This window comes from Schistocerca piceifrons, chromosome 2, assembly GCF_021461385.2.
Source record: "Schistocerca piceifrons isolate TAMUIC-IGC-003096 chromosome 2, iqSchPice1.1, whole genome shotgun sequence".
NCBI classification, from domain to species: Eukaryota; Metazoa; Arthropoda; class Insecta; order Orthoptera; family Acrididae; genus Schistocerca; species Schistocerca piceifrons.
The window spans coordinates 206,941,949-206,965,422 of NC_060139.1; the positions used below are offsets into that span (position 1 = coordinate 206,941,949).

At 37.7% G+C, this 23,474-nt stretch overlaps 1 protein-coding gene across 1 annotated transcript in view; it reads left to right on the forward strand.

Annotated features, from left to right (window-relative positions):
• Positions 1-22,728, forward strand: part of LOC124777536 — a 204,287-nt gene extending 181,559 nt beyond the window's left edge. The window contains exons 5-6 of the mRNA XM_047252987.1: positions 3,877-4,018; positions 22,270-22,728. Of these exons, the coding sequence (XP_047108943.1) occupies positions 3,877-4,018; positions 22,270-22,430 (303 nt within the window). The 3' untranslated portion in view covers positions 22,431-22,728. The remainder of the gene's footprint in view (positions 1-3,876; positions 4,019-22,269) is intronic.
• Positions 22,729-23,474: the final 746 nt, after the last annotated feature.

Sequence of the window (23,474 nt, forward strand, 5' to 3'; positions counted from 1 at the left end):
AAGCCGTCCGGTAGAATTTTGTACTGAGCATAACTTAATCATAGCTAACACTTGGTACAAGAATCACGAGTGAAGGTTGTATACATGGAAGAATCCTGGAGATACTAGAAGGTATCAGATAGATTATATAATGGTAAGACAGAGATTTAGGAACCAGGTTTTAAATTGTAAGACATTTCCAGGGGCAGATGTGGACTCTGACCATAATCTATTGGTTATGAACTGTAGATTAAAACTGAAGAAACTGCAAAAAGATGGGAATTTAAGGAGATGGGATAAACTGAAAGAACCAGAGGTTGTAGAGAGTTTCAGGGAGAGCATTAGGGAATGATTGAAAAGAAGGAGCGAAAGAAATACAGTAGAAGAAGAATGGGTAGCTTTGAGAGATGAAATAGTGAAGGCAGCAGAGGATCAAGTAGGTAAAAAGACGAGGGCTAGTAGAAATCCTTGGGTAACAGAAGAAATGTTGAATTTAATTGATGAAAGGAGAAAATATAAAAATGCAGTAAATGAAGCATGCAGAAAGGAATACAAACGTCTCAAAAATGAGATCGACAAGAAGTGCAAAATGGCTAAGCAGGGATGGCTAGAGAACAAATGTAAGGATATAGAGGCTTATCTCACTAGGGGTAAGATAAATGCTGCCTATAGGAAAATTAAAGAGACCTTTGGAGAGAAGAGAACCACTTTTATGAATATCAAGAGCTCAGATGGAAACCCAGTTATAAGCAAAGAAGGGAAAGCAGAGAGGCGGAAGGAGTATGTAGTGGGGCTATACAAGGGCGATGTACTTGAGGACAATGTTATGGAAATGGAAGAGGATGTAGATGAAGATGAAATGGGAGATACGATACTGCGTGAAGAGTTTGACAGGGCACTGAAAGACCTGAGTCAAAACAAGGTCCCGGGAGTAGACAACATTCCATTAGAACTACTGACGGCCTTGGGAGAGCCAGTCCTGACAAAAATCTACCATCAGGTGAGCAAGATGTGTGAGACAGGCGAAATACCCTGCGACTTCAAGAAGAATATAATAATTCCAATCCCAAAGAAAGCAGGTGTTGACAGATGTGAAAATTACCAAACTATCAGTTTAATAAGTCACAGCTGCAAAATATTAACACGAATTCTTTACAGACGAATGGAAAAACTGGTAGAAGCCGACCTCGGGGAAGATCAGTTTGGATTCCGTAGAAATATTGGAACACGTGAGGCAATACTGACCTTACGACTTATCTTAGAAGAAAGATTAAGGAAAGGCAAACCTACGTTTCTAAGGCAAACCTACGTTTCTAGCATTTGTAGACTTAGAGAAAGCTTTTGACAATGTTGACTGGAATACTCTCTTTCAAACTCTAAAGGTGGCAGGGGTAAAATACAGGGAGCGAAAGGCTATTTACAATTTGTACAGAAACCAGATGGCAGTTATAAGAGTCGAGGGACATGAAAGGGAAGCAGTGGTTGGGAAGGGAGTGAGACAGGGTTGTAGCCTCTCCCCGATGCTATTCAATCGGTATATTGAGCAAGCAGTAAAAGAAACAAAAGAAAAATTCGGAGTAGGTATTAAAATCCATGGAGAAGAAATAAAAACTTTGAGGTTTGCCGATGACATTGTAATTCTATCAGAGACAGCAAAGGACTTGGAAGAGTAGTTGAACGGAATGGACAGTGTCTTGGAAGGAGGATATGAGATGAACATCAACAAAAGCAAAACAAGGATAATGGAACATAGTCGAATTAAGTCGGGTGATGCTGAGGGAATTATATTAGGAAATGAGACACGTAAAGTAGCAAAGGAGTTTTTTGTTTGGGGAGCAAAATAACTGATGATGTTCGAAGTAGAGAAGATATAAAATATAGACTGGCAATGGCAAGGAAAGCGTATCTGAAGAAGAGAAATTTGTTAACATCGAGTATATATTTAAGTGTCAGGAATTCGTTTCTGAAAGTATTTGTATGGAGTGTAACCATGTATGGAAGTGAAACGTGGATGATAAATAGTTTGGACAAGAAGAGAATAGAAGCTTTCGAAATGTGGTGCTACAGAAGAATGCTGAAGATTAGATGGATAGATCACATAACTAATGAGGAAGTACTGAATAGAAATGGGGAGAAGAGAAATTTATGGCACAACTTGACTAGAAGAAGGGATCGGTTGGTAGGACATGTTCTGAGGCATCAAGGGATCACAAATTTAGCATTGGAGGTCAGTGTGGAGGGTAAAAAATCATAGAGGGAGACCAAGAGATGAATACACTAAACAGATTCAGAAGGATGTAGGTTGCAGTAAGTACTGGGAGATGAAGAAGCTTGCAGAGGATAGGGTAGCATGGAGAGCTGCATCAAACCAGTCTCAGGACTGAAGACCACAACAACAACACCTCAGACAGGAACTGCATAATGTGTTTACAAGTATAGGTTGTGTCATGGGAACAGTTACATGTGGAAGTTTGGGTCTGGCTGCGAGTCGTGCACGGATAGCCTGATCCGTTAAGTGAACTGCACACATAAAGTGGGAAATTCATGTTCAATTCCTGGTCTGGCACAAGTTTTCATTGTCATCATTCCTTTCTACAGGTGGTGGTTATTCATATTTGCAACTATGAGTTAAGTAAAACTCCATTTTTACATTTCTGCATTTTACATTTACCCACTTTTGATTTTCATTTTTGTCGGTTCCAACAGAAGTACTGTCATCTCAATACAATGATTTCCTATCATTAACGATTGTGTGTTACAACATTTCCTGCATTTTAAGTTTTCTTTGACATCACAAACTTTAACATTCATTTTCATACAGATTTTGGCTAAAAGTGCCTCATATTCCTGCTCAAAGTCAGCCTTTGAATAAAGCAGAAAATGCAGACTATCTGCAGAGTTATTGATCATGTAATGTAGAATTAGTGCAGTAAGCGAGATTTTCATTGTTAATTTGTTGGGTTATAGCAGCCTGTATTATAGGTTTGCAGTTGCCTTAGCGATATCCAGCAACAACCTTCCTTCTGCTAATTGTGTTGTACTGCAACAGCTTTAATTTAATTTACAGTCATTTACACAAATAAACATCACTTTTGAAGATAGCTGTCTCTATAATGGGCTTTCACAAATTGTTTTTACTTCCACATCAAATATTTAATTTGTACTAAGTGCGCAGTCCTCTGGTTGGTACGACCTGACGTCAGACATAAACATTCCTCCTCAAGATGCTTCATAACAAGACAACAATTTCCACCCTCTTTCTCACTCAGGATGTCCCTGAGCCGAGTGACCTCCTCATTAGCAACAAGCTGTCATTTCATGCCTATTGTTCTCTCTTTACGAAGATTGCCAACTTAAGTGTTTTAACCAATATTGTGTTTCTAGTTTTAATTACTGTAATTTTATAATGATTATCAATAATAAATCTCACATTATAACACAAATATATTTCTAATGCGGTTTCACGAAAAACTTTTGCTTCCATGTTTTATTTACACTACCAGACATGATCAGAATGCAGAGGGAAATATGCATGCATGCATGTTTGTGCGTGTATCATCACTTGGCCATTGCCTTTGTGGTTGATGCTTTGTTTACCGTGAAGAGAGAAGTTGAGCTACGTGCTGTTAAGAAGAAACAAAATCAATTAATTATTTCAGATTTTTTTATTAGCCAAAATTTAACAACATAAACAAATGGCAGTAATAGTAATTTATTCATTTTTGCTTGTTGTGTTTCCTATGCCTCCCAGTATTTTACACTTTCCTGCATTTTTCACTTTTTTGGGTCTTTCCGCTGAAAAGTGTAAAAACAGGATCTTACAATAGCTTTCTTCAGTCTTCTTCTAAATATTATTTGTAATAATAATACTTGCATTTTTTAACAATTCTGTTGCAGCAAGTGCGTCAACTGCTTGCGCCTTGGATTGGAGTTGTGTTCGTGGGAATGATAGTGGTCGTCATTAGTTTGATTGCCTATGGTGTCACAGGTGAAGGATCAACAACCCTGTTTGTGTGTACAGGACTTGCTATACAAATCCGTGAGTACACTATCTCACAATATGCTCGTTAATGCCCTGTATGATAATTATATGTTTTTAGAGACAATTCAGACAAAAATGAAGTGGTATTTTAAATTAAATATCATGTGCTTTCAATCTCATGTTTGGTTGTGTAGTTTCAGCTATAGTACGTGGGTAGAAGTTAACTATTATTAATCAAAGTTTACTCATTAACTTAGGACTGTTCTGCTATCTTCCATCGGCATGCAGGTATATCAAATCAGATTTCATTATTTTTCTCAATTATGGGATTATAGCTCAGTGTTGCTTTAGGATGTTCTCCATTTGATCATATATAGTAATACTTTGAGTAAGGTGAAAAAGGTGTTACTAGCACCATTGTTTTGGGTTTGTAAACATAAAATGTAGGAAGGGAAAGGAAAGGGAAAAGATGGATTGGAAATTGTGACAGTTTGCCACACAGGGCCTTGTTTACCACTTCTCATGAGCAGTTGCCTTAACCTCTTTGACCATATGGATACTGACGCAAAATGTGTTCGTAGTTGTGAATATGGACTACCATCAGCTGTATAAAGGAATGACAACAATGAAAATTTGTGCCACAATGGGACTCGAATTCAGATTTCCTGCTTATCGCTAATCTGGATTTGATCCCAGACCGGCACAAATTTTCATTGTCATCATTCCATTATAAGCTGATGGTAGTCCATATCTGTAATTGCGAATACATTTCATGTCTTTCATAATGACTGTAGTCACTGAAGTGCTTGCTCTTTCAGACATGCATGCATTGCTGAAGGAACTTTGCATTGGAATTCGGACACTGCAATATCATATGGATACTGTCCCTGACTGACTCAAATTTCCAACTTGTCAAACATTTCAATGTAGATTATTATTACTATTATTATTATTATTGTTGTTGTTGTTGTTTGATGATAAATGGATGTATCTCTAATTAGCATGTAAAATATTACACACACACGCACACTGCTGGAAAAAAAATTGGTACATCCTTTTAAAGCTTTCCAATTCACTCAAGATTTATTGTTGCAACAGTGCATATGGAGTACCTGAAATGGTTACGTTTACAGATTAATAGCACAAGCAGTTCTGAGGTACCAGGTACCTACGCATGCTGCAACCCCCTGTTAGTAAGTGATGTAGTCTCCACTGACAGCAATGCAAGCACTGATTCTGGCATCCAGTCGATTGTGCGGATGGTGAATACTGTCGTGGAATACGTTATGCCACACCTCCTTGACATGTTCACATAGTTCTGTAAGAGTTGTTGGTTGGCGAGTCGTATGGGTCACATCTCGCACCATCATATCCCTCACTTGCTCAATTGGAGATAGTGCTGGCCAGGGAAGCTGCTGTACTTTGCATAGCACACTGAGCTTCACAGGCAGAGTGGGGGTGAGCACTAGCCCACTGGAACAACACATCTGCTTCCTGTTGTAAGGACGAGTCTAACAAAATTCTGCACATACCGAACACTGATTAGTGTCACCTCCAGCAATCCCAATGTTGTAACATTTAAATGCACCACAGACCATAAAGCCTATGGTGGGGCCAGTCTGTCCAGGATGAATGCACTTTATGAGACAGTGATTAACAGGGTCTATGTCATATATGCTGACACCACTTGCATGCAGGCAGTGTGCCATTCCATCTTCAAAGTAATCTGCAGATGGCATCAGTCAACCCGTGCACATTGATGCTGTGGTGTGAGTGCTAATAACCAGTTTTCAAGAGTTCATGTTGTCATGTGTAGTCTCACAAGCTCTCTTATCTGTGCTGCGGTAGCTGTATGAACTGCGTCCGTGGCTCGTGGTCTTGCGATAGCATTCTTGCTTCCCGCGCAGGGGGTCCCGGGTTTGATTCCCGGCGGGGTCAGGGATTTTCTCAGCCTCGTGATGACTGGATGTTGTGTGTCTTTCATCATCATTGACTTGCAAGTCGCCGAAGTGGCGTCAGCTAAAATGGACTTGCAATTCCGGCGGTCGAACACCTCGCATGGGGTCTCGTGGCCAACAATGCCGTATGATCATTTCATTTTTTGTATGATCTGCCACTGCTGTTCTTAAAATATGATGATCCTGGGAGGGGGGGGGGGGGGGCACTGTGCTGTGTGGACATCCAGAACCTTGTCTACATTTGTGGGAATGTTCACTAGACCACTGTTACACAACTAATGCAGAAATTCTCCAAAAGGACCATCGTGCCACTCAGGAGGCCACAATTTGACCCCTTTCAAAATCACTCGTTTGGCTGTAGGAACCGTGAGTGCATCTCCATGGCATGGTTGCCTGCGTGCTTCATATGTTTTCACCATGCTGAGCCTTCTGACCTTGAGCATTCCTTATTAATGGGTAGACACGGATGGTGCCCTGGTAATAATCCCGCTATGCTAACTGTTGGCTGACGCTGAAACCATTATCAGCACATATGCCATCCCCCATATATGTCATCATCGAGGCAAGATCAATATCATCTTTCCAGGTGTTCTAATTCCCCCGCCCCTTCCCCTCGTCCCCTTGGCAGTGTATATTGGTCTAGCCTACTTCAGTAAACTGTCAGAGACTTGAGGGGCTGTTTATTGCTGTGCTTTGATACAATTGACCTTACCAAGGCAAATGACTCGCAATATGGAATATTCAGGTGACATTTGTTTTTCTGTATCTTGTAAATATCATCCAAGGAAAGCATCTGCACAAAGTATTTTTTGGAGTGACTTATGACATTGAGGTCTCTCTGAGTTGAAGTCAGCGCATTGATCACTGACTGCGACCACAACACCATATGAGCCCCAATGAATACCTCCTACAGAATTTATAAAATACAAGCAGGAACATAACCTAGCGTCATTTCAGTATGACACACACACACACACACACACACACACACACACACACACACACACACACACACACAGTTTGGTCGTGTGTGTGTGCCAGACCGAGACTCGAACTCGGGACCCTTGCCTTTCGTGGGCAAGTGCTCTACCAACTGAGCGACCCAAGCACGGCTCACACCCCATCCTCACAGGTTTAGTTCTGCCAGTACCTCGTCTCCTACCTTCCAGACTTTGCAGAAGCTCTCCTGCGAACCTTGCAGAACTAGCACTCCTGAAAGAAAGGATATTGCGGAGACATGGCTTAGCCACAGCCTGGGGGATGTTTCCAGAATGAGATTTTTCACTCTGCAGTGGAGTGTGCGCTGGTATGAAACTTCCTGGCAGATTAAAACTGTGTGTCGGGTCGAGACTCGAACTTGGGACCTGACGGGGTGTGAGTCGTGCTTGGGTAGCTCAGTTGGTAGAGCACTTGCCCGTGAAAGGCAAAGGTCCCGAGTTTGAGTCTCGGTCTGGCACACAGTTTTAATCTGCCAGAAAGTTTCATATCAGCGTACACTCCGCTGATTCTGGATACATTCCCCAGGCTGTTGCTAAGCCATGTCTTCGCAATATCCTTTCTTTCAGGAGTGCTTGTTCTGCAAGGTTCGCAGCAGAGCTTCTGTAAAGTTTTGAAGGTAGGAGGCGAGGTACTGGCAGAACTAGAGTTGTGAGGAAGGGGTGTGAGTCGTGCTTGGGTAGCTCAGTTGGTAGAGCACTTGCCCGCGAAAGGCAAAGGTCCCGAGTTCACTCCAGCGCAGAGTGAAAATCTCATTCAGGAAAAATGTTTTTATGGTACCTGGTATGTGTGCATCCCTGAAATGACCTTGGCCATGTTTCCACACAAACTCACTCGGTGGCAGGGCTGTGCTTTGCAAAACACTGTTTGGATTCTTGGTGCATTATTTACGGTGACACAATGAATGCTGACTGTGAGCAAAGAGTGAGCATTAAGTTATGCATTGAGCTCGGGAAATCTTCTAGTGAAATGTGGACAATGATTAAGCAAGAATATGCATGTGAGGCACTTTTAAGAAGTCATGTTTTTGAGTTGTACAAAAAGTTTTGTGAAAGCAGAGATTCAGTGCAAGATGATCCCAGAGCTGGTCGCCCATCTACAACACATATCGATGCAAATGTGGAGCATGCAAGTCCATTATTACAAGAAAACCATCATGTAACCATGTGTATGACATCAGAAGAACTTAATTTGAATTGTAAAGTGTGCCACAACATTTTAAATGAAGATTTATGGAAATGGAAACTTAATGCATAACTCGACCCTCACACGGTAACAGATGAACAGGATGGGGAAAGATGAAGAATTTCTGCAGAATTACTGGATAGAGCCAGACATGATCCTACATTTGTGTCGATGATTATTGCTGGGGATGAAAGTTGGTGCTACCAGTATGGCCGTCACATGAAGCATCAAAGTGCTAAATGGCAGAGTCTGGATCACCAACCTCGAAAAAAGGTAAAGTCAAACGATGTCCTTCAAGAACAAAGACAACATTGATTGTATTCTTTGATAGTAAAGGATTTGTTCACCATGAGTGTTCCTCCAGGTCAAACAGTGAACCAAGCTCTTTACATTGAAGTCTTGAAATGTTTGTGACATGCAATTCAACATCACCGCCCTGACTTATTGCATTTTCAGCACTGTTTCATAGTGCATGACAATGCAAGTTCCCATACTGCTTTATCTGTTACTGAGTATCTGGCTAGACATTCTGTTATTGCCATCTCACATCCGCCATATTCACCTGACCTCTTGCATTGAGATTTTTTCTTGTTTCCACAAGTGTCAGTGGGACTGGAAGGAAAGCTTCATCAAGATATTTCAGACAACGAAAGGTCTGTGACAAATAAGCTTATAAGCATTGCAGTTGAAAATTTCCGTGCTTACTTCTCAGACCTCCATAAACATTGGCAACTGTGTATAGATCAGGAAGCCTACTTTGATTTTTAAAAAACCTGTCCTGGAATGTTTCTAACAAAGGGAGTGAAACAGACAAGTTGTTGAATTTATTTACAATATATCTTAATAATAAAGTTGTTCGTTCATCATTTCTCAATTGTGGCTATTATGAAGCCTCATATGTGTCAAGAGAGAGAGAGAGAGAGAGAGAGAGAGAGAGAGAGAGAGAGAGAGAAAGAGAGTGTGTGTGTGAGAGAGAGAGAGATTAGGTAAGATGTAACACCCTTTTTATTTCATGAATGGTTGCAAGTACAGAGATTAGGTTATCAGAAAATGATAGTACACTAAAGAGCATGTACTTTCTGATGTTGTAAAATGTCTTACCTCTTATATTGATTGAGGTATGGAAGCAAGTACGATTTCTTAAATATAATGATAAACTTTTTTAACGGCACCCAAAAGTGCTTGAAAAGTGAGTATTGTGATATAATGCTTGTCAATATTGAGGCTGAAACTCTTTGCAAATGAATCCAAGAAATGTATTAAATTGGAAGTTGTGGCCAGAGTTAGCTATTGTGATGTAAACACTTCCAAACAGAGCTCTCACGCAGGGCTCTGCAATTATATGCAGGAAGACGGGCCTACGCTACTAAGATAAAACATTTTCCCATATGAATAGGTACAGTGTCACATAATTTTTGTATATGGACCACGACATATGCTAGATTCTGGCATGTCAGATTGGGCTTAGGAAAACTCTTTCAAAGGTTGTACTTTTCCAGATTTTGTGGAAACAACTACATACAGTTTCATAGGCAGTTTTTCATTTAAATGCTGTCTGTTGCTGCTTGCTTGTCAAAACCAAAACTCAGCTACTGTATTAACATTCTTAAATATGAAAAAAATAATAGTAATACCTGATCTGTCTTTGACTGGAGATGCCTGAATGCTCCTAAAGTAAACCACCCAGTGTTAGATAAATGTGTCTATAAATACTATTTGAAACTGTAATTGGATGGAGTACACTTTAAATAAACTAAACAGTTTATTCAGAATGGCTGACAACATGTCACCCACAAAATAAATACTTTTCTTACTGAAACATAGTTTTACACTTTACTTAAGTACATGCTCAAATTGTTTACCATTAACTGCAAGACATATGTGCAATTGCTATTTGAGAGATAGATGAACAGATGAAGGCCTTTGGATGATATGCCCTTTGCACACTATGGTAATTCAGTGGCGCATATCTTCTGGCATAGTTCGGACCTTCATCATAGACTTCATCTTTCAGTGCTCCCCATAGAAAGTAATCAAGAGGAGTCAAATCAAGAGACCTGGCCAGCCATTGTACTGCAGCATCACATTGCATTCAGTGGTCACAAAACTTATATTCAATATTTGCATTGCAACTCAGAGTCACTAATCCACTGGTACATCTTCTACATTGAAGCTCCAAAAAAACTGGTATAGGGATGCGTATTCAAATACAGAGTTATGTAAACAGGCAGAATATGGTGCTGTGGTCAGCAACACCTATGTAAGACAACATATGTGTGGCACAGTTGTTAGATCAGTTACTGCTGTTACAATGGTAGGATATCAAGATTTAAGTGAGTTTGAACGTGGTGTTATAGTTGGCGCATGAGCAATGGTACACAGCATCTCTGAGGTAGCAATGAAGTGGGGATTTTTCTGTACAACCATTTCACGAGTGTACGGTGAATATCAGGAATCCGGTAAAACATCAAATCTCCAACATCGCTGCAGCTGGAAAAAGATCATGCAAGAACTGTCTGCAAATTGCTGCAGATTTCAATGCTGGATCATCAGTAAGTCCCAGCCTATGAACCATTCAACGAAACATCACCAATATGGGCTTTTGGAGCTGAAGGCACACTCATGTACCCTTGATGACTGCACGACACAAAGCTTTACTCCTTGCCTGAGGCCTTCAACATCAAAATTGGACTGTTGATGACTGGAAACATGTTGCCTGGTCAAACGAGTCTCATTTCAGATTGTATCGAGTGGATGGATGTGTATGGGTATGGAGACAACCTCCTGAATCCATGGACCCTGCATGTCAGCAGAGGACTGTTCAAGCTGGTGGAGGCACTGTAAAGGTGTGAGCGTGTGCAGTTGGAGTGATGTGCTACCCCTGATGTGTCTAGATAAGACTCTGACAGGTGACGTGTGTAAGCATCCTGCCTTATCACCTGCATCCATTCATGCCCACTGTGCATTCCGACAGACTTGGACAATTCCAGCAGGACAATGCAACATCCCACAGGTACAGAATTACTACAGAGTGGCTCCAGGAACACTCCTCTGAGTTTAAACACTGTCACTGTTCACCAAATGAAAGGGGTGTTATGTCTTACATGACTCATCTTTCATATGTGTATAAGTGCAACATTCAAGCTGGAGAAACGTATTTTTCTCAATCCATGACATTTTTGTCCATAATACTGTCAAATATATAGCCAAGGTTTATTTGTCAAAAGTGCCTATACAGTTGTGACATATTACTTCATTCCACATACAGCTCACAATGGTAAAATCCAGAAAATTCGATTAATCCGTAGGTTTACCAACAATCATTGCTCAGGTACATTGCAGAGCTTTTTTTAAATGTGTGGAGTAATTGTGTCTAACGAGTGTCATAAACTATGTGAAAATTGATGATACAGTCTTCCAACACTATTTGTGATTCATCAGTCAACTTACTGGGGTCAGATCCTGGAAAATTTACCAATTGAACCAAGATTGCGCAGCATGTTACTTTGTGATGTTGCATTTGCAAATATGGCTGGCAGCAGCTTCACCTTCCCAGAGGTTTTTGCTACTGGTATGGATAATCATCATCAACAAAAAAGTATTTTGCTGGTGGTAGGCATTCTGATCATACTGCTATGCTAAATGCATTGCAAGCATGGGGAGATGTGTGGGTTATGTAGGGGTATGCTTCTTTAAACTGCCAGCAGAATACTTTGTTTGTTAGTCAGTAATTCCTGTGTGAGATTGTAATCATCAAAAATGTGCAGGATAGTTCTTCTTTTTCAGTATATTTTTCTGTTTCTTGTGCAACGATGCAATATACATGTCTAGCTATGTTATAAGCATCACTTTAATACATTATACGTCTCTAAGTTTCCTTCCTCAGTTGTGATTGTTGCTGCATTAGTGGTGGTATGTATAATGTTGGAAGGAAACGCCCAGAGAGTACATTGCAGTGATATACGAGGGTAATCCCAAAAGTAAGGTCTCCCATATTTTATAAGTACATAGACCTGTTTATTTCTACAATGGTTTACATCAGTTTACAGCTTGAACATTTAGCTATTTTTCGACATAATCATCATTTCTGTCGATGCATTTTTGTAGATGCTGTGGCAGTTTTTGTATGCCTGTGTCATCGCTGAGACCACAATTAATGCTGACAGGTGCCACGAGACTGAAAAAACTCAAATGGGCAATTCAGAACCGGAGAAGAGGAATGTTGAGCAAGGGCGTACACATTCTCCATGACAATGCTCGCCCGCACATCACTCAGCAAACTGTTGGTCTCCTGCAACAGTTTCAGTGGAACATTATCACCCAGCCACCCTATAGTCCTGACTTGGCACCCAGTTACTATCACCTGTTCCCTAGGTTAAAAGAACATTTGGCCAGAAAGCGATTCAGCTCCGACAATGAGGTGAAAGAAGAGGTTCATAACTTTCTGAACAGCATGGCAGCAAGCTGGAATGACATGGACATACAAAAACTGCCACAGCATCTACAAAATTGCTTTGACAGAAATGGTGATTATGTCGAAAAATAGCTAAATATTCAAGCTGTAAACTGATGTAAACCATTGTAGAAATAAACAGGTCTATGTACTTATAAGAAAATAGGAGACCTTTCTTTTGGGATTACCCTTGTATATTACTTCCTCACACAAGTCTAGCAAAATGCCTAAAATGAGAAATTACAGATATTTACTGACATCTATTCTTTTCAAGTGAATGGAGCTTGATAAGTGTTAATGTATTCTTCGCAACACGGTATGTTGGTGCACGGGTGTTAAACACCTTATTACTCAGTATAGTTCTCCTATATATAAGGTAGGATCATCACAAAAAAGTGTTGTAGTTTTGAATGTCCTTTAAATTCCTAAAAATTTATGTAGATCGCACAGACAACTAAATACGATGAGTTTGTGAAGGATCCATGTGGGGGTAGTATATACTCTAGTTGAACTCTGTTATGATGCATATTCTATGCTAAGAAAAGTATGATGAAATTTATAGTCTTCTTTGATCATTGCTCTGGAGAGCTACAAATCTACCTCTACCTATATTCTTGCCCTTAATGAAACTATTATGATCAAGATTTATGGTAAATTTCATGTTCCTGTGTTTGAAAATGCAGTTACATTATTGTTGTCAGCAATCATATTTCTGTAATTGTTACATCACAGTTTTTTAAGATGCAAGATGACTTGATTGTAGCAAAGGAAAAGCACAAGGAATGTGAAGATGAGTATGGTTACATATCAAGACATTTCACCGGTTGTTACAAATTTTGTACCTGATACAAAAACATAACAGTCACCTCATCTTATCAGTTACATGATATAGGCCAACAGGAAGATATTTTAACCAGTAAAGTTCGTAATTTTAACACAGACTGGACATTCAGCATTGATGATGGTTTTTATCAATTGAGGAGGGCTGGAAAGTTTCCCTAGCAACACCAACTGTTAATCTGTGGCTTTCTGTAACTCCCTGTACCATATGACACAGCTTTTTGTGTGGGTATCTAATTGACTTAAATAAATACAACTACAGTGGACTATTAGACTTTTCATTCATTTTTATATTTTTAAACATTCAACACCTGCATTTAAAAACCTATTGTGCTTCATGATTCGTCAGTCAGTTGTGTATAATTATTTTAGTTGTGGCTGCCCCAGTTTTCAAATTATATGTGTCTGGATACGCCATTAGCTTGGCGAACAGTTGCCCAAAACATGCACTGTGCCACTGTCACAGCCTGATGCAGGCAGTATCATGCTGTGTGTGAAATTCTCCTGAGCTTTCATAGAATAGTAATGACACTTGATAGTAATCAAAGGCACAGTTATAGCTGTGGATTATGATAGCATTATTGGGTCCACCTGCATCCTTTCATGCTACAGCATCTTCCAGCAGGGTAACTGCCCATGTCAAAAGGCTGAAACCATGCTACAGTGGTTTGAGGTGCACATTAGTGAGCTGATGTTGATATCTTGGTCACCAAATTTGACACTTCTGCTGTTTGGTGAATTATGTTGGCTACTAAATATCCCTTCACTGCTTTTCTGGGTTATGTTTACTATTGTGAATGAGGTTTCTTCCATTATGAAATTACATAACTCAATTCAGTTTAAACTTTATTTTTTTAACATCAGTCAACACTTCATCATGCAGTGGGAACTACAAGTAGGAATATCAACTACATAAGGAAAAGGATACATTGCTACTCACCATAGAGATGACACATTGATTTACAGACGGGCACAACAAAAAACTGTTACACATTTAGTTTTTGGCCAAAGCCTTCTTCAGAAAAGAAGACACACACACATATTCATCATACAAGCAAGCAAGCACTCCTCATGCACACGTGACCACTGTCTACGACAGCTTGGATCGAAATGCCAATTCTTTTCCTTATATTGTTATTCTTCATCACACAAACATTTCAAAATATATATTCATAGCTAATACTGTGTGACAGTAAATCAAAAATGAAAATCTTTTTTTTTTATGATCCTTCCCATGGCTCACTGCAGTCATACACAAATTACTCTCGGCTTGCCATATCTGCTACTAATAACTGTCGGTGTCAGTGATTATTTTAAATTCAAAACATGCAAAGGTACATATCTCCACCAAAATCAAAACTTTGATACTAAATTAATTGAGAAATGAAATTTAACATGCAATTAACATTCAAAAAATTAAGCATAGAAATTCATTGATTATTAATTAATTGTTACAGTGGTATAAGTAATTTCTGTGTGTGGATGACATCCTAATAGCTATTCTAATATCAGATATCATCATTGTGTTTTTAACTGAATAATTATACACTAATTGCACAAATATCCCATGTAGAAGTGTGAACCATTGTTTTAGCTACCATTAAAACTTTACAAGAAGGATCTATCACAGAGTGAAGCAAAATACTTATGACAAAGGCAATCTTATCACTTGTACATATTGCATCAACACAAACATCAGCTTTATATCTCAAAAATCTGGGTGCGTTGTATCAATATTGTGAAAAGGAAAGTTGCTACTCACCATATAGCGGAGATGCTAAGTCACAGATAGGCACAACAAAAAGATTGTCACTTTGTTGTGGCTATTGCTGACTCGGTATCTCCACTACATGGTGAGTAGCAACTTTCCTTTTCACAGTAATGTTACATTCCATCGTGGATTTTCCATTGTTTGATGCTTTGCTGCTTTGTTTTATCACAGATTTACTTAAAGGAAAAGAAAACACTTATGCATGTTTGTAAAACAAGATAAGTTACATAAAAATAATAAAAAGTATGCACACAACCTATATGTTATCAGTGAAGCACTTGTTTTAAACAAAAGTAGCAAAAGAGGGCAAACACACTGTTTATGTGCAGTCTTCTGTAGTGTAGTTTCACGTAAATAATAACTTACTCATTAAAAGTGCAAAGATGACAAACCTTTTAATCATTAAATTGAATGTGAGATAAGATACACAAATACTTACACATATTATATTATTATTATTATTATTATTATTATTATTTTATTGCGAGTTCTGTAGATCCTGATAGCAATGGAGTTGCAAGGATATGGAACGAGTCAGTATTTTTACAGTGTTAACAACACAGCAGCACACAATGTGGTTGATTCATGACAAGACTCATAGTAACAACATGGTACATTAGAAGAAGTAAAAACATATTACATACATCAGAATTAACACTTATGTGTACACTTTTAAGATTAACAATATCAAAGTATTTGAGGAACAATACAACAGTACAGCAACAAGTAGTTTACATTTATGCTTAAATTGCATGGCTAACTCGGTTGTATAATAAAAACGTGCTCCTATGCCCAAAAAAATCATTAATTGAATAGAATGACTTTTGTATTAAGTATTCCTTCAGTTTTCTCTTGAACTTTGGTGTTTCAGGAGCAAGACTTTTGATGACACTGGCTAGAGCATTACAAATTTTGATACCTGTATAATTTACTCCTTTCTGTACAAGGGTGAAGTTTGATTGGTTATTATGAAAGTCCTCTTTTGACCTTGTGTTGTGACCACGGTATTCACTATTGGTTTTGAAGAGAGAGTAGTTTTTATTAATGAATATACAAGGGAGTATATGTACTGAGATGTCATTGTAAATATCTGTAGTTTCCAAAACAGATTCCTTCAGGAGTGCCTTGGTTGCTCACCACTCATGATACGTATTGCTCTCTTCTGAGCAAGAAAAACTTTTTTTGCCAAGGGCTGGTTGTCCCAAAAGATGATTCCGTAAGACAAAAATGCATCGAAATATCCGAAGTAAGCAGCTCTTGTGGCCTCCTTATGTGTACTGAGATATCATTGTAAATACCTAGAGTTTCCAAAACAGATTCCTGCATGGGTGCCTTAGTTGCTCACCACTCATGGTATGTATAGCTCTCTTCTGAGCAATAAAAACTTTTTTTGCCAAGGTCTCGTTGTCCCAAAAGATGATTCTGTAGTACAAAAATGCATGGAAATATCCGAAGTAAGCAGCTCATATGGCCTCCTTATGTGTGGTTGATGCAATTATGAGTAAGACAAATGTTGCAGAAACCAGCCTTTTTTTATAGATCTAGGATATGGTTGGACCAATTTAGTTTGCAGTCTATGTACACATCCAGGAACTTAGCTGAGTCGACTTGCTTTATTTTTTGTCCATTACATTCTATATTTATATCCCCTGGTTCTTTATGTGCCATATGAAACTGTACACGATGAGGTTTTTTATATTCAGAGAGAGTCCATTAGAGTTAAATCATTTCAGAATGTCATCAAGTGCATTGTTCGCGTGTGTTTTCCGGTTGTTCCCTGTTGCTTGATCAACTAGAAGAGAAGTATCATCAGCGAATAGGGTGAACTTGGTCGCTGACATGGTGCTGTGTGGGATGTAATTTATAAATATAAGAAACAGTGAAGGTCTCAGTACCGAGCCTTGAGGCACTCCAGTGTTAACTGTGCCCCACTTGGACAGAGCTGGGATTCCGTTATTGTCAGTAATTATTATCCTTTGTTTCTTATCTGTAAGGTAGGATGTAATCCCTGTCCCCATTATTCCACTTAACCCATAATAGTCTGCTTTATTTAGCAGAATTTCGTGGTTGATACAGTCAAAAGCTTTGGATAGGTCACATAGGGTTCCAACTGGTGCCAATTTTCTGTTAAGAGATTCAAGAATATGATCGGTGAAAGAGAAAATAGCATCATCAATTGATAGACCTTGCTGGAAACCAAACTGTCATTGACTGAGAGTGTTGTGGCTGTTCAGATGATTAACAATTCTATGGAACCAGTTTCTCAAGGACCTTTGAAAAACATGTTAGCAAAGATATTGGTCAGTAGTTTGTTGCATCAGTTTCCCTGTTATACAGAAAAAGTCATCTACTCTGAAAAATAAATGAAATCCATGAAATGTCATAACCTAATTACTAGTGCTCGGCATTTGTAGCAATGTGACAAGAAAGATAAACTCGATTAAAGTAATTGAATATAAAGTTGGGCTGAATGGAATTACAATGATTAGTTAAATTTTTAAAATGTTATAAATTTAAGTACTGAATCAATGAAAATTAACAGTTGCCACATCACTACATGAGCAAAATTCCTGTCTTTTAAAACTGAGAAAATTACATCACAATGCTTGGTTTTGTTGCAAGGTGAAAGCAGCACAAAATCCGCACATACTGTTCTGACGTAATTTCAAATGGATATGTCACAGTCAACAAATACCTATCAGTTAAGTGGCAACTGATGGAAATCAATCAGTAAGAATCAAAGACCAACAAAATGTCATTAGTAGTAAACAGTTATGTAAATGCAAAAATCTTGTGACATCACTCACTGTAATGCTTACTGTCTTTAATGTTACTCAAAAAGTTATTTATCTTTATTTTTTACTGAATGCTGCCTTTAAGCTTGAAAATTATTGTAATGATATAGCATCAATTTCCTGTGAGTTACAGTTATGTAATTTGCAATGTCAAAATTTCAGTTGTAAAAGAATGGCACATTTCATGATTTGATTTTATTGGTTTCATGCAACTTCAACTTTTATTACTACTCATTAACAATTACTGCTAATTACTTTGTGCAATTACTACTGTCATTTGCTCAAGATATTAACTAATATTTCTGACTGACTGCAGTTGCATAAAATTGAAAACTAATTTATCCATGAAAAATTATCAAAAAATATCTTATGCTAAATCTTGCTCTGTTAAGTACTGTCTTTCAAATTACTATTTTCAAGAGTTGAGCACTTCTGTTAATTGCAGTCTTGAAAATTATTGAAATTTTAATTACTATTATTTCTTTCATAAAACACTGCAATAGTTTCTCAATCATCGGGACTCTCTCAGATCATCAGTAATGGATAGGGTGGATTCTTCTTAGGTATTTTTCCTTGGGCGAAATTGAAGGTCACCACATTAGTATAACTCGGCATCATTCGCGCAAAAATGAACTACGAAACTGGCTAGCTGTATAAAAGTCTGACCAAATATTTAGTTGGATCTTACATCACTTTGAGATGTTGTTGGTGCAATGTAAGGCATTGTTTGTTGGCATGTGTGGCACAGGCTTGTTTTCTTGTAGCTCCATAACAAATTAAACTGGCCCCACAGTACTCTTCATGTTGATTTGCATCCTCTTGTAATTTTACTGTGCCCCTTTAAGGCCATATACTTTGCCTGTCAACAATAAAATTATTTGCTGAGCCATTATATACTTTAGCACCACTGCATTATGACCATTTCTCAACAAAAGAGACGCTGTGTGACTCGACTTGTCTGTCTCTCTCTCAACACTCTCCTACATTCTACTTTGCATTCCACCGAATTGCTGGTATGCTTGCACACCCAGTGATAATGCAGCTACCTTTTCACTATACACTTTGACAATATCTTATCACCCTGTCTGAGCCAGCAAGTCTACTTACACTAGCTTACAACAAACATTTACTTACCTTTACAATGAGGAAACATTTCACATCTTCATACAAACATTAGTACACTTATTTATAATGTCTGATTCATCGAAAAATACATCAAAAAGTAACACTGCAAGGAAAAATTTTAGTAGGCCACAGAGTTGTGTTATAGCATGTCTTTGCATAGCATGTTGACTACTCCAGGTGTGGTTTGGATGGCCTAGCTGGTGTTGCCACTTCACCTGAAATTTTGATTTCTAACAGTTGGCTTCTTATCTCAGAAATACTCAGTTTATGAATTTCTATCATTTGGTAAAATTTTGACTCAAAATATTTTGAGCACAGTATGTTTGAGAAGTCAAAATTATTCCATTTATAGCAAATATTCTCTAATGACTTAAGTATCATCATAGATATGAAACTGCATTATCCTTCCTTTGAAAAATAATGAATTGCACATTTCAGGTAGTAAAGCTCTTTTGGGAATGGGAATCCCCCCCACACACAGAGAGAGAGAGAGAGAGAGAGAGAAAATTTAATTACTATGTAAGATGTGCAGGAAGATTTATTTATTTTTAATTATGTTTGCCGTTTTGTGAAAGTTGCAATTTTCTACATATCAGTAAATGCTATACACTTTGTTTACAAATTCTACTTCACCCTTCTTCAAAGGAGAAAGGAACTTGAGCACTAACAGAACTGTGTTTGCTAAATACTTTGTAATTTAGCTTTGAAAACTGCCAAAGAAGTATAGTTGCACACATAATATTTTAAAATTAGTTTCAGATTTTTTTACATTGACAATGGATACTTCATTTTTCACATTTTGTTCTTCTGACTCACACCAACAAACTGACCAATACATCATTTTAAATACTATTGTTATTATTATTATTATTTTTATGCAGAGGATATATTTCCCAATTTCTTGCTTTATTTATCAGTGATGCTGCTATGGTGTTATTATGATGTAGCTATGTGACATGTGTATGTAAACTCGACAAAAGGCAACAGTTGGCTGCGTGATCTTGAAGGAAAATGGCAATCAGCATGAACCCTCACCAACTGATACTGTGGCAACTGACCTACATGTGAATATGTCAGTCATGTGCAGCATATTTCTATTCTAACCCAGCATCTCTCTGCATGCCTCTAAACAAGCATCAGTATTTTCATTTGATGTCAGTGTTCTGTTGCCTGTTTCTCAGTAGTTTAGAAAGATACACATTTGATTAGTGTGCCTTTGTGGACATTTTAAATATTAATATCCTTCATAGAGGCCAGAGTGTTTCTCAGTTACTTGCCTGCCTTTATCAGCTACTCATGTTCAATATCAGCTTGTTACAGTGCTAGTGCTGTAACCACTGTAAATCTACAAGGATTATTGAATTAGTAGGCCTGATTTTGGAGTCATAGTTTTTAATAAACTTAAATGTTTTCTTTGACCCCCCCACCCAATCTGTGCACTTCTAACTGAAGTGATCAGTGGAAGAAAGTGCTAAGCCTCAGTTTAATGAAAATTAGGCTGATCATGCTATCTGTTTTGGTTTCAACTGCACTACATGCTGGCAACCAGTAGTTTTCATTTGAAGTACTAGAAAGCATTTGTTGGCCATACCTTTTTTGCATTACCATATTTATGTTCTTTTCTTTGGATGAAAACAGTGCCACCCCACAATATGAATATGGCAGTGACATCAAAATCTTGTAACCGAGTACAGTGGACATATAGATGCTGGACAAGGGTGTTATTGACTACAGTGTTCAATTTATTACTCATTTCACAACTGATATCTGACAGTGATACATATCCTGATTGTGCACCAGGGAATACATCTGACGTGAAGATACCACAAGTTTAGCTTACAGCATTATATTGGCACCAGTCTAATCTCTTAAAGTTTTAGACACTGCATTTGTTAAATTTTTGAGGAATTCTTTAGTGTTGAAAACATACAAATGCAATGAATATTTACCTATAAATGCTTGTAAGGTTGTTTCAGTCACTGTTTCACTTTACATTGCAACAACAGGAAATAAAGCAGGAAATAAAACTCTGATGATGGCCAAGCCATTAACTTCAAACATGATGTTTGCCTTAAATGAGAATACATGATTCCTGTGCCAATGAAACATCAAGTGGATGCAGACTTTTTAAATGTTTCATTACAAAAAAGAAGTAGAGCCAATTCCTACTATCTTGGAGTTAGGAAAAGAATATGATAGACCTAATCTAGGGCTGCCATACATCTGGATTTCCCCAGATTTTTCCTAGTTTTGAGGAAATCCAAGGGTGTCCTGGGGGGAGGGGGGGTATCCATTGCGTATAAAGCTCTCAGAAGTATGAACTGCTGACACTCAGTCAAAAAATGCCACAGTGTTTCACCTACTCAAACATAAATGAGGGCTGGTGCATAGGTAGTTATTGCCTGCTGTTTATTAAAAAAGACAGCGTCAAGAACAGTTAAACACTCTTCTGTACATACATTTTCCACACTTCTTTATTGGCCCATTTTTCATGGACAGACTGTATATGTCCAGGAAAATAATCCAATTTGATCCAAATGTCCAAAATTTCAAAGTCTTTGTCCAGGGTTGACAGTTTAAATGATGGGTGTTGGCCTAACTCTATCCTGTTAAGAAAAAAAAAGAGTTTTAAAACAGTTACCAGTGAATAAAGAAGAAAATGAAGATTCAAAATTGCTTTATTAGTTTCGTGACTATGCTTAAAAAAAAAAAAAAAAAAAAAAAAAAACCAAAATTTCTGCCTTGAGTGTTTTATGAATATCGAAGTACAGTTTATTTGTGGGACAAGTTTTCACTGACCAGTATTCTGTTTTCTGATGCAAAAAAATATGATCACAAAAGTTTGAAACCACTTTATGCATTAACTTATCATACAGAAAATCAAACTTTGTGACTTTGTCTCTATTTTAAGGCTCTTAGCAGTATTACTAAGAATGTTTTTACCCATTTAAGAGATTACATATGTAACCAAATAGTGTAACAATTTGTAGAAAAAATTACAAATAGATCCACCTTGATTTACAATTTAGGGATTTAACCAAACATATAACATACAAAAACTCAAAACTATGCTCTCATGAGTTAGCACATTTTTCCACCGACTCCTTTGGTTGCAACATTTAGTTCTGTATAATTATGTAGAATACATTTAGCAATTTTTCTTAAAAGTATATAAAAATTTACAGGTTTCTGTCAGTGGATGGTCGTGTTCAGCTACTACCGTCAACTTGTTGAGGCCAGCAATGCTCCGTGCTCAGCCACTACAGTGATAACCCCTGAAGCTACATGTGTTACATCAGCCAATTTTGGTTATCCAGAACCTTTGCTCAAGCCCTCAGAAGTATGAACTGCTGACACTCAGTCAAAAAACGCCACAGGGTTTCACCTACTCAAACATATCTACATTTTGTTATACAGCAATTTTACTATGTTCCATTTATTGCCAATGAAAAATAAATTCATTTATTATTTCTCCTTGTTTAGGCTTACAACACTTTCAAATTAACTTTGTATTTTTGTTTTTTGAAACCATAAATTTTTGGTAATATGTTGTTAGATAAAGCATTATGTTTAGAATAGCTTATGATTTGAAATTAATTAAAACTGATCTCTTAGTTCAAAATAATGTATTAATGTAAACAGGTGGTGAAGAGCCCTCTTATGTCATTAATAAATGTATTGTAAAATACCTATTTAAGAAAGGATTTTTGTCTTTTCTCAGCATTGCATTATTTTCCTTTTAGTGTTAGCAAAAGCATGATATTACATCTCATACACGTATGAAGACACATCAGTTTTCGCTACATAGAAGTTCTGAGTTCCAGACAAACACATTGAAAGTACAATAAATTTCTTAGTTTTTAAAACCCTTCTTCTGAACTCTTGGTTATGTTGAATTGCTGTATAAAAGCCATTTTGGCATGAAACCTCAATGGTAACATGGACATTTCTTATATAATACCCCATGCTCGATTCTCAGATACGAAAACAATTTAAGCAGTCGACAGAAATCAGTGACAAGGAATCCTAAATAGAATCTAGCCAAAGTCTGTAATGCAGGGTATCTATATTGCTTCTGCACACTTACAAATGAGGCATCCTGAAGCAAACCACAGTAAATCCACTTTTTCCCAAAAATATGTTGTTGCCACCATTTTATTTCCTATGATGCTCACTTACACTCTTAAAACAAGAGAAAAACAGTTTGTGTCAACCCTAAAATGTATCTGCAAAATAGCCTACAGGTGCACAAGTTGGTGTGTCCAGTTCTCTTTGCAAAGCAAAACTAAGTGAATCCATTGTGTGATAGAACTTGGTTTATCCTTAACAAGTTTCATTATCTAAGTAGGTTTGAAGATGTAAAACTTGCTTTGTAAACATTATGTATTTT